Below are 12139 nucleotides of genomic sequence, written 5' to 3' on the forward strand. Positions count from 1 at the left end.
AAGGTGCAGGTCACAGGGTGCAGGGTGCAGGGTGCAGGGTGCAGGGCGCAGGCTGCAGGCAGCAGGGCGCAGGGCTGCACGGCCCTGCTGGGCGGGCACACGGAGCGGCCGCTCCGCGGCCCGGGGATGCGCGGCCCGAGGCCGCCAGGTGTCCGGCGTCCGGCGCTCGGTCGGCGCGGGCTCGGGGTGGCCGCGGCGCTCGCGGACCCGGGCATCCACGCGCCGTCCTCGGGCCCGGGCGAGCGGGGCGGCGGGGCGGCGGGGGCAGAGGCCGCGGCCGGGGCGCACCTGGCACCTGCGGCCCGGCGGGGCCCCGAGCGGCCCGAGGCGGCGCACGCTCCCGGCCGGCCGCGGCGCGGAGGAGCGGGTGGGCCGGCGGGGGGGGGGGGGGGGGGGGGGGGGGGGGCGCGCGTGCCCGCGGCGGGGGCGCGCTCTCGCGCGGGCTGCCGGGATCGCTCGCCGCCGCTGTGGTAATGTCCGCCATGTTGGCCATGGCGCAGGGAGCGGATCGGGCGGGCGAGCGGCGGATCTAGCGCGCGGAGGCGGCCGCGGGCGGCGGGGGGCTGTTTTCGGGCGGGGTGGGCGCCCATGCGGGGGCCGGGGGCAGCGAGGAGGAGGAGGCGGAGCGGGCCGGCCGCGCTGCACTGAGGAAGGAGGCGGAGGAGGCGGCGGGAGTCCTGCCCCCCCTCCGCGCCCGCCCCGCCGCCGCCGCCGCCGCCGCCCGGGCCGCTCCTGCGAGGCGGGGAGACAATGAGTAAACTCTCCTTCCGCGCGCGGGCGCTGGACGCCGCCAAGCCGCTGCCCATCTACCGCGGCAAGGACATGCCTGACCTCAACGACTGCGTCTCCATCAACCGGGCCGTGCCCCAGATGCCCACCGGGATGGAGAAGGAGGAGGAATCGGTAGGGACGCGAGTGTTTACCCCCCCCGCCTCCCCCCTCCCCTTTGTCAGTCGGGCCGCGCCATTCACAGCGCGCTCTGCGCTCGCTGGAGGGCGCCGCCGCCGCCGCCGCGCCCGGGACCCTACGCCGGCGGAGTAGCGTAGCCCCCGCCGGCCGGCGCAGCGCCCGCGCGCCCGCGGCCGCCATGTTGCTGCGTCCCCGCGCCGCCGGCAGCTCGGCGCGCCGCCACCGCCGTGAGGGGGCCCCGCCGCCGCCGCCGCCGCCGCCGCCGCCGCCCGGCGCGCGCCCGCCCCCCCCCCCCCCCGCCGCGGGGTTACCTCAGCGGCTCACGCGGCAGCCCCGCGCTAGGACACAGTCCCTCTCTCTTTTTTTTCTCTTTTTACTCTCTTGTTTTGTTTTGTTTTGTTTTGTTTTTGGTTGTTTTTCGTTCTCTCTCTCTCCTCCCTTTCCCCCTCCCCCCTCCCTGCTTTCAAATTCAGTCGTGCCCTCGGGCCCCTTTGAAATGACTTATGGACCGTAAAGCGCGTCGCCAACGAACGTCCGCGTCGTGTGGCCAGGTAACCCGCGCGCGGGGCGCGGGGCGGGCGGCGGGGCAGGGGGGAGGGGGCCGCGCGGCGACCCGTCCCCGTCCCTGTCCGCGTCCCCGTCCGCGCCCCCCCATCCCCCCCGAGCACGGTCCCCCGCCAGGACCTGCCGCTTCTGCAAGTTGCGGCTGTGGGTGCCTCGCGGTGGGGCGCCCGCGGTTCCGCCCCGTCGCCCTCCACCGGACTGGTGTCGCCTCCGCACGGACCTCCCCTGTGTCCACAGGGTGGAAGGAGCCGCGTTAAAGTTTGCGTGCGAAGTTCCTAGTAACGGCGGCCTCACCAATTTCTTCAATGAACCTGCGGTCCCGCCTCGCCGTCGGCCCCGGGCGCGCGTGGATTGGCTGCCCGGCGCCCGTGCCTGTCAGAGGGACGGCTCGGGGTGTCCCGGATTGGTGTTCCTCCTCTGGCTATTAATATTGCAGGAAACGCTGTCGCGCCTCTGATTGGCTGCTCGGGGGCTGACCTCATTTCCATGGCCCGGTTATCACGACCTTCTTGCTGGGGTTTGCTCACGTTTCGTTCGCCTCGGTCTTTGGTTCCTTGAAAGTCGTGAACTTTCAGCAAAAAAAAAAAAAAAAAAAGAATATGGGCAACATAGTGGGACGTGAACATTCAGTGCTCGGCTTTTCGGATGGCGAGGTGGAAAGCCCAGTATTTGCTGTAGATGGAGGTCCAAGTCACGTGAGAGCGTTCTGCGCGTAAAACAAAGTTTGTGTCTGACTTAGGTCGATTTTCTATGGGAAGGTTGGTTAAAATAAGGTCATAGTGTGCACGGGAATTAATTGAACTTTATTATTTTTTTTCTTAGGATTTTATTTTTATTTATTCATAACAGAGAGAGAGGCAGAGACAACAGGCAGAGGGAGAAGCAGGCTCCATGCGGGGAGCCCGATGTGGGGCTCGATCCCGGGGCTCCAGGATCACGCCTTGGGCCGGAGGCAGGTGCTAAACCGCCGAACCACCCAGGGATCCCTAATTGAACTTTAAAAGACACAAGTGTGCATTACACAAAGTTAAATTTTTGTGAGTATTTTATGGCTTTTGACAAAAGGGGAGAGAGGTAACCTAGGAGCCTTAGAGTACCGATAATGTACGTAGTTACTTGGATTCAGTTAGTTTGGTTCGGGAAGAACTAAAGTCAGGAAACTTGTTGTAGAATGAACAGTTAGCCCCTGGAATATAAATCGCTCTCTGTGAACAGTGATCAGCAGTATAGTTATTGCTTTAGTTCCTTAGTTTGCCACGTGTATCTTGGTGTTTTATCTGAATTTAGGAAGAAAACTTGCAGTTCAGTTTTTTTTTTTTTGGTGATATATTAAAAATAAATGTTAACCCTTTCACTATTGACTTTTTCAGTAAAAGTTGTGGTTTCCCATTTAGAGGTTGGAAGTTAGATTACATTGGGTTATTTTCAGGAGCCTGCTTCAGCTGCCCAATTTTAGGGAAGAAGAAAAAAGAAATCACCTTCTGACGGAGTTAGAGTCAACACCCAGGATTTCTCTTGGTCCTGGCCTTCCTGCCTCTTTGATGTTACAAATCTGATTTTACTTAAAATCAAAACAAAACTGGACAAACCCTGATTTGTAGCCAAGTCTTCCCAGGATGTCCAGGTGGGGTGTTGGTTTTCTCTTTTCCTCTTTTAAGTTAACATGTAAGAAGACTTACGCTTTCAGGAGTGAAAGCCAATTTAGTTCTTTTGGTCTTATTTACAGGATTTCTGTTATTCAGCAGAATTATTCTCTAAGTAAATGTTCTTCCTTGATTGACAGTTCTAAGCAGCAGTAAAGTATAAATCTCCTACATGTTTTGTGTTTCACTTGAGTTCTATTTCAATTCAACTTCCATTTTCAACATGTTCTAATTACATTTGTAAGCATTTCTTTTAATTGTAGACTTGTAAAAAGGCAAAAACCAAAAACCTGTGGGTTTGTAATTGTTTCTTTGCATTTCTAAACTGTCCACAGTGTGACTCCCTCCCTGCCGTGGATCTTAGGCTCCTTCCTGCTCCCCAGTAAAATTAAGGACTGTATCTGTTGGATTATTATTAGACTTTGTTTATGGAGTCACTGACTCAATTTTGAGTTACATTTTGATGATACTTAGATAATTTAGGTGTTCTTTGGCATTGATAGCACTCTCTCTTTCTCTTAGCTCTTTTGGACATGCAGCTGTCTTCTCTTCTCTTCCCTTTCCTTATTTTCTTTGTCTTTTGCCTAAGTCTGCCAGTTGGCATCCTCCTAAACTTGATCTCTGTAGAGCTCTTCATGGCACTTGATTTAGCAAATACTGTAAACGTGTTTGTTTACAATTCAAGCAACAAGGAAGATGAGGTGGTCGGTGGTGCTGCCATGGCCCCCTTAGTGTTTTATAGTGGTAGTTGATGTTCTTGATGTTCCTTACCATTTCTCGAATACTTTTTGTGTCTCAGTTACTGTGTTAAGAACTTCACATACTATTCAATTCTTTTTAAAGTTCACTTTTTTTGAGGTATGATTTACATACAATAAAATGTGTTCATTTAAAGTATAGGGTTTGATGAGTTTTGGCAAACGTGTACACCCGAGGAGATGCCAACACAATCAAGATGAAGCAACATTTCAAACAAACATTTAAGTTCCCTTGTGCTGCTTTGCAAGTCAGTCCCTCTCCCTTAGTAGTTCTCAGCAATTGCGGATGCGCTTTCTCTCCCTGCAGATCAGTATTGTCTTTTCTAGAATTTCATTTAAATGGATTTCACATACTTTAGCTTAGGCTTCTTTTGCTCAGCATGATGCATTAAAGATTCATCCTTGTTACATGTATCAGTCCGCTACTTATTACTGAATAGTATTCTAGTGAGTTGATATATAATATATTCATATGCCTGGATATTTGAATTGCTTCCTGTTCCTGGCTTTCATTTAATCCTTGTAACAGTCCTGGGGGGTATTATTATTTCTGGCTTATGGATGAAGAAACTGAGGGTCTCACTGTTAGTAACTGGTAGGGCTAGCATTCATGCCCTTGCCTTTAATATCACAAAAACCATCCTTGTAACCACTAGGCTTCATACTGACTTCTTACAGAACCACAGATTACCTTCTGAACTGTTGTCAAGTTCATTATAGTTTTGTAAATAATGCTTTACTTTTTATAATTTTGGGAACTTTGAAAGATGACATTGATTTGATTGGAATATTAAATTATTAAGTATAGGTTTTTGTCACTTAACTGTGTGTGACTTTTGCTTTTGGCAAAAGGTTTTTTTTTTTTTTTCCTTAGAAGTTTGTTAGCTTTGCTTCCCTATACTGGCACCATTGTGTTTATCTAAATGTTTTTGTTGTCTTAAGGATATAAGAAATTTGTGGGAAACTATTCTGTTATCTAGATTTTATCCTAATAGAATGTAATCTTTATAAGGGCAAAGATCTTTGCATATTTTGTTCATTAATATACTCTTGAGTATCCGGAACTGTGCCTGCCACATAATATACATGCTTGCTAAATAAATGATGGTTCAGTGTTGAATGAACCTCTAATTTTTTTTTCCTATATCAAAGTCTATATTTTTGTGAAACTGTGTGTGTGTGTGTGTGTGTGTGTGGGTGTGTGTGTGTATAAAATACCAGAATTTGGTAAATTAGTCTTCTGGAAATTCTTTTTGGTTTCTTAGTTTGGTACAACATATACCTAAATACTAAGCCTTTTTTTTTTTCTTTTTTCCTCTTGAATGAGAGGCTCCTTTAAACATAGAACTTTTTTATGCATAGGTATGGCTGCAATATTAATTTTTATGTTGTATTATTGTCATGGATGTGTGTAAATTTATGTAAAGATATCTTCATAGTAACATGTCAAATGAACCAAAATCCGTATGAAGCATATAAATCTGCTTATTTTTAAAGAAAAAGACCATGACTGATTTGAATTGCCATTTCTCCTTTTATGTTTTAGTTGCCTAATTTTGGTGTTATTTTAATATTTGAAGTGACATTTCCAGGGATAGAGTAGGAATATATTCAGTCTTTCTCACATTTCTCAGTTATTTTTGGCACTAATATATTTCATGTTTCAAAATAGGGTTCTAGAGAGGATATAAAATAAAATTTTGTAAGCTGACGTTGTAAGAACATTTAGCATTTATTCTTTCAACAAAAGCAAATAGTGGCCAGGTATCAAGAGTGTCAGGTGTTAATTTAAGTATGACATTAGGAAACTATTTTAAAGGGGTAACTATGTCTAAAAGTATTTGTAAGGCTACCTACTGGAGTGTTGTTAGGATGAAAATTAAAAGAATATGATACAGATCTTGACTTTGGGGAACTTAAAGGAGTCATTGAAGTCAAAAACATATTTGGAAAGTTAGCAAAAGCTACCAAGTTAAGTCGACCTGACAAAAAGAGCATTAGAAAAAGCTAAATGTCAGTATGGTTGAGAGAGAGAACTTACTGGAACGTCTAGAGGGGTTGGAGGGAGATTTAGCAATTTGAGCATTTGGGTTTGGTTGTACAGTGTTGAAGCAAATACTTTTGTGCAGGAATGTTTAAAGCAATTTCTATGGATGTTGGGGTGCCTGGGTGGCACAGTCGGTTAAGCGTCCTTCTCTTGGTTTAGGCTTAGATGGTGAAACCAGGGTCTTGAGATCAAGCCCCACATGGGGCTCTGCACTCCATGCAGGGTTGGCTTAAGATTCTCTTTCTCCCTCTCCCCCTGCCCCTCCCACTTCACAATTACTCACATCCTCTCTTTCTCGCAGATAAATAAATACATCTCTTAAAAAAAAATAGCAATTTCTATGGATATTAAGTAGACTGAAGGTTCTTCCAATGTACATGTATTTTATCTGTCCTTTTCAATCCATCATCCTGAAACTTCAGGAAGGTAGCTCTATGTCATTTCTGAGCATGTTATTCTCTTAGCTCTTTCTCCCTTTTTTGGACACACAAATGACTTTTATCTTTTTTCTCCCCCTTCCTTTGTTCTGTGCTGCTGTATGTTCAACACTAGAAATTGTTTATTTTTTGCTTTTATTATTTTTAAAAGATTTTGTTTATTTATTCAAGAGAGACACAGAGAGAGAGAGAGAGAGACAGAGACAGAGACACAGGCAGAGGGAGAAGCAGGCTCCACGCAGGAAGTCGGATGTGGGACTGGATCCTGGGACTCCATGGAGGATCCCGGCGGTGGACTGAAGGCAGGCGCTAAACCGCTGAGCCACCCAGATATCTCTAGAAATTGTTTACAACAAAGTTGGTGCTCAGCAGATATTTGGTGAATGAATGAATAAAAGTTAAGGTGGAGTTAAGGTTGAAAAAAGGGTAGAATTATACCAGATTATAGATAGTTTAGAACGTTAGGCCCAGGAATTTGTAGGATGGTGTAGAAAAAAAGAGCACTGACTTGCAGGTGTGAAGTCTGTTTCTAGTTTTGTTTCTTTTCTTAGTGGCCAAAAGATCTGGGAGAGTTGGCTACCTTCTCCAAGCCTCAGGTCATTTTATCCCTACCATCACAGCTGCCATTTATTGAGTGTGTGTTAGTGAGTGCGCTGTATGTGCCAGGCACTCAGTTAAACTCACTAGATGGTTTAGAACTCATTATAATGGCAGGATGTGTAGTAGGTGCTATTGTCTCTTTTCTAGAATAAGAAACATCCTTTTTACTTAGAAAAGGTGACCATGGCATCTCTTAACTGGACCGGAACATAGTAAGGACAGTATTTGGACTCAGACCCTATGAGTGATTGACTCTAGGGCTCTGATCTTTACCATTGTATTGCTTCATTGTATTGCTTCATTTATACGGTGAGTGGCTTGAGAACTAGGTGATACCTAAAGTTTATTACATTTCCACTGTTCTGTCATTTATTATTCTGTAACAAGGAAGAGTCATTAAAAGTTTTTGCCTCAGGGAATGATACGAAAGAAGCTTTGAGGTGAATACCTCTTGTAAACACATTTTTTAAAAAGATTTTATTTAATTAAGTTATTTATTTTTTAAGATTCTGTTTATTCATGAAAAGAGAGAGAGAGAGAGAGAGAGAGAGAGAGAGAGGCAGAGACACGGGCAGAAGGAGAGAAGCAGGCTGCATATAGGGAGCCTGACGTGGACTTCATCCTGGAACTCCATCCATCCCGGGACTCCATCCTGGGACTGCAGGATCACACCCTAAGCCCAAGGCAGGCAATTAACCACTTAGCCACCCAGGCTTCCCAACACATTTTATCCATGGTTTAAGTTTAGATTTCAGCAGTATCAGTTCTCTAAAAATGAGGCCTAAAAATATTTAACAGGTGGGATCATTAGATTGGTTTTAAGTAACAGAAACCAAATCTAGTTTCATTAAAGATTCCTGGGTGTGGTCTCAAAGATCCTAAAGAATGCTTTAACAGTCAAGGCTTAGGAAAGCGAGGAACCAGGGCAGCTATGGGCCCTTTAGCATCAAGTAACATTACCACTTGCTTCATTGTATTGCTTCATTGTATTGCTTCATTGTATTGCTTCATTGTATTGCTTCATTGTATTGCTTCATTGTATTGCTTCATTGTATTGCTTCATTGTATTGCTTCATTGTATTGCTTCATTGTATTGCTTCATTGTATTGCTTCATTGTATTGCTTCATTGTATTGCTTCATTGTATTGCTTCATTGTATTGCTTCATTGTATTGCTTCATTGTATTGCTTCATTGTATTGCTTCATTGTATTGCTTCATTGTATTGCTTCATTGTATTGCTTCATTGTATTGCTTCATTGTATTGCTTCATTGTATTGCTTCATTGTATTGCTTCATTGTATTGCTTCATTGTATTGCTTCATTGTATTGCTTCATTGTATTGCTTCATTGTATTGCTTCATTGTATTGCTTCATTGTATTGCTTCATTGTATTGCTTCATTGTATTGCTTCATTGTATTGCTTCATTGTATTGCTTCATTGTATTGCTTCATTGTATTGCTTCTTTAGTCAGGTAGTGGCCCTTTAGAGATTTACTCCTGGCATGTATGTAACATAATGACCAAAGGTTTTAAAGTTAAATTATTTTATTTTCTTTTATTTTTTAACGTTTCACCTAACAGTATTTTTTTTAATAATAAATAAATTTATTTTTTATTGGTGTTCAATTTGCCAACATACAGAATTATACCCAGTGCTCATCCCGTCAGGTGCCCCCCTCAGTGCCCATCACCCATTCACCCCCAGCCTGACCCTCCTCCGAAGTTAAATTATTTTAATCCATGGTTTGACCCAAGGTGAATTTACATACTTAGGGTGTTTTTACAAACCTTAAAGTTGGAAAGTATTGTAATTAGATAACAATGTTTTACATATTTTACAATAAAATGGTAGAATGTGTATTGCTTTTTTAAAATGGAATTTAAGGAGTATAGAAGAAGTCTCCAAAATCTTTTTAAAGAAAACATAACAACCCTTTATACTAATTTTCAGAGTAGTAAGGGATGTGTTTTGTGTGACCTCAAAGATGCCACTTAACCTTCCTGGCCCTTAGTTTCCTCATTTATGAAATAGAATTGGATTGAGTGACCTTTACAGTACCTTTGGATCTAAAAATTAGTAGCATCTGTGAATCCACATTTCTACCTACTAGGCATATTGTCCAGAATATTAATTAGATGGAAAGAACTAATAAGTGAGAGACTAAATATTAGGAAGCTCCTAGTAGGTGAGCTTTAACTCTTTAAAGAGTTATTTATTGGGGTGCTCGGAAGCGTCTGTCTTTGGCTCAGTGCATGATCCTGGACTCCCGGGATCGAGTTCTACGTCGGGCTCCCTGCATGGAGCCTGCTTCTCCCTCAGCCTGTGTCTCTGCCACCCCCCCCCCCCCCCCCCGTGTCTCTCATAAATAAATGAGATCTTAAAATAAAATTTAAAAAAGTTATTTATTGAGATGCTGTTAATTTGGTTGAGAGTCCTTTTTTTGGTGAGGTTCAGTTACATTTATCTATTATTTGATACTCATTTTTCCTAGAGATCAATAGAGAAGTCCACTCTATGTTTTGGAGATGATCAGTTCCCTTGCTTTCTTGAGGTTTTCTTTCACTGTTTTTACTACTCTTACTGCTGCTGTGTCCTGAATTTTGGTATGCTTTTAGCCCATACCATTTAATTTTCTAGTACCTCATGTTTCTCACTTGAGAGGAGGAGAGTGTGTGTGTGTGTGTGTGTGTGTGTGTGTGTGTAGATAGGTACGGATATATGCATGAGACAGTGAAAGAATAGACATCTATTTTCCCAATTAGACCAGATGCCTTAAGGAAGGTATACTGTCTTCATTTTACTCGGTACAGGCTGGATACCTACCCAGGCACTTAAGTGATAGAAAGTTTATAACACAGGCAGTGACCAATATACTGGACACTGGGATTGAATTTGGTTGTATTCTTTTTTTTTTTTTTTTTTAATTTTTATGATAGTCACAGAGAGAGAGAGAGAGAGGGGGGGGGGGGCAGAGTCACAGGCAGAGGGAGAAGCAGGCTCCATGCACCGGGAACCCGACGTGGGACTCGATCCCGGGTCTCCAGGATTGCGCCCTGGGCCAAAGCCAGGCGCTAAACCGCTGCACCACCCAGGGATCCCCGAATTTGGTTGTATTCTTAAACGTACAGCTCTGCAGCTTCATTTCATTACAAGTAGAATTGAAGTAGAAAAACAGTAATGAAAAAAAAAACCCAGTAATGGTTGTGTAGGGGATAGATGAGGAGGAAGGGGTAATAGGAATAAGCCACGAAGAGACCAATGTAGATAACAGTAGGTCCATTGTGATTATTTGATCTTATCTTAAAATTGATCTTTATTTATATTTCACCTTGTCTACACTTGAATGAAACAGAACTTTGGGTTTGTGTAGTCTACCTTGCAGCATCGTTCTTTACGTATTTAACAGTGGAGGAGGACACGTCGACGTCACTTCCATATTCTCCACAGCACCATTCTCTTATATATGCTTTTTGGTTCTTTTTTTTTTTTTTTTTTTTGGTTCTTTTTTTTTGCCAGCTGATACCACTGTGCAGTCAGAAGAATGCAGAGTGAAAGGCTCTCTGCTAGCTCTCTAACTCATATCTTTATTTCCGGCTTTCTCACTTCCCTTTTTTCGGAGGAGTCTGGACAAAGGATATGAGGTTGTTGGTTGGGGAGTGGACAAGCAGCCCTTATTTGTAGTACTGTTTTGATGAAGTTGGTACTTCAGAATTGTGTTCACAAATAGGGTCCAAAGGGGCAGCCCTGGTGGTGCAGCGGTTTGGCGCTGCCTGCAGCCTGGGGTGTGATCCTGGAGACCCGGGATAGAGTCCCACGTTGGGCTTCCTGCATGGAGCCTGCTTCTCCCTCTCCCTGTGTCTCTGCCTCTCTCTCTCTGTGTCTATGAATGAATAAATAAAATCTTAAAAAAAAAAAAACACAAATAGGGTCCATAGTCGTGGCCTCTGTCACTTTCCCTCTGGGCAAGATAAATTACTTCATCTCATTAAGCCACTTTGCTTCATCTGTTTAATGAGGAGTGTTTCAAAAGGTAATCTTAGATTAATGTTTTTGGTAGATATAAGTCAGTGCCGTATACAGGCGATTGCAGTTTTTTATTAATAACAATTTTCAGTTATTCAGGATAATAAATGTGAAGGAATATAGAAAAGAAAATACAGAGTACCTCCATACATTATTTTGTGGTATAGTTTCATATTTTTTCTTCAGTCAATTAAGTATATTTGTATGGTTGTCAAACATTAGCAGATACTGTATTTTCCTCTTTCCATCTCTGTTCTTGGCAGAACATTTAACAATCAAAATGATTTAAGAAATTAAAGACTTTGAAAATTAGCAGCAAAGAAAACTAAATCTTTAGCTAATCCTCAGAGTAATACTTGACTCCTGAATAATTGATAGTTAAATACTGTATTTGATTTTAGAAGTGATTTTTTTCCTTGGATTATTTAGTTGGTCATGGGGGAAAATCAGTTTTAGTGATAAATTTTTTTTTTTTAAGATTCCATTTATTTATTCATAAGAGACACAGAGAGAGGCACAGATATAGGCAGGGGGAGAAGCAGGCTGCTTGTGAACCTCCTCACAAGAAGCCCGATGTGGCACTGGATCCCTGAACTGGGATCATGCCCTGAGCCAAAGGCAGATGCTCCACAGCTGAGCCACCCAGGCGTCCAAGTGATGAAAATCTGTTTAGTGGGTGTGTATTCTAGAGACTTAAATGAAGAGAGAAGTTCTAATATACCAGTGCACTCTGGGATGAACGTTTAAGTTTGGAAACTTTGGAAAACATGGTACTGAAGAGGGTATCTTGCCATTTGATCTTTGAGATGTTTCTTGACTGGCACATTTTTGGTATTCCAATTTGTTGGATTATGGGACTGTCACAGGCATAGTAGTAAGTTTATTGATACCCTGCCTGCTAATTCTGATAGCATTCCAATTGGGATAACCTCTAAAGGTTTCTCCTTCAATTTCCAAATGGGGGCTGTTGCATCTGATTTAAGAACCATTTCCAAGGCTTCTTAACTTTTTGTGACTTGGACTTCCTTGCAGTTTGATAAAACTTCTCAAAATGATTTTTTTTTTCTGAAGTATAATTAACATACTTTGTTAGCTTCAGGTGTATAATATAGCGGTTTAGCAATTGTATATATTCCTCTGTGCTTTTCAAGATAAG

At 43.8% G+C, this 12139-nt stretch overlaps 1 protein-coding gene across 1 annotated transcript in view; it reads left to right on the plus strand.

Moving 5' to 3' along the window:
• Positions 1–447: 447 nt before the first annotated feature.
• EPC2 (enhancer of polycomb homolog 2) overlaps positions 448–12139 on the plus strand; it is a 121043-nt gene continuing 109351 nt past the window's right edge. Inside the window, exon 1 of the mRNA XM_041739659.1 lies at positions 448–903. Coding sequence (XP_041595593.1) covers positions 751–903 — 153 coding nt within the window. The 5' untranslated portion in view covers positions 448–750. The remainder of the gene's footprint in view (positions 904–12139) is intronic.

Source organism: Vulpes lagopus, chromosome 24 (genome assembly GCF_018345385.1).
Source record: "Vulpes lagopus strain Blue_001 chromosome 24, ASM1834538v1, whole genome shotgun sequence".
In the NCBI taxonomy this organism is placed as follows: Eukaryota; Metazoa; Chordata; class Mammalia; order Carnivora; family Canidae; genus Vulpes; species Vulpes lagopus.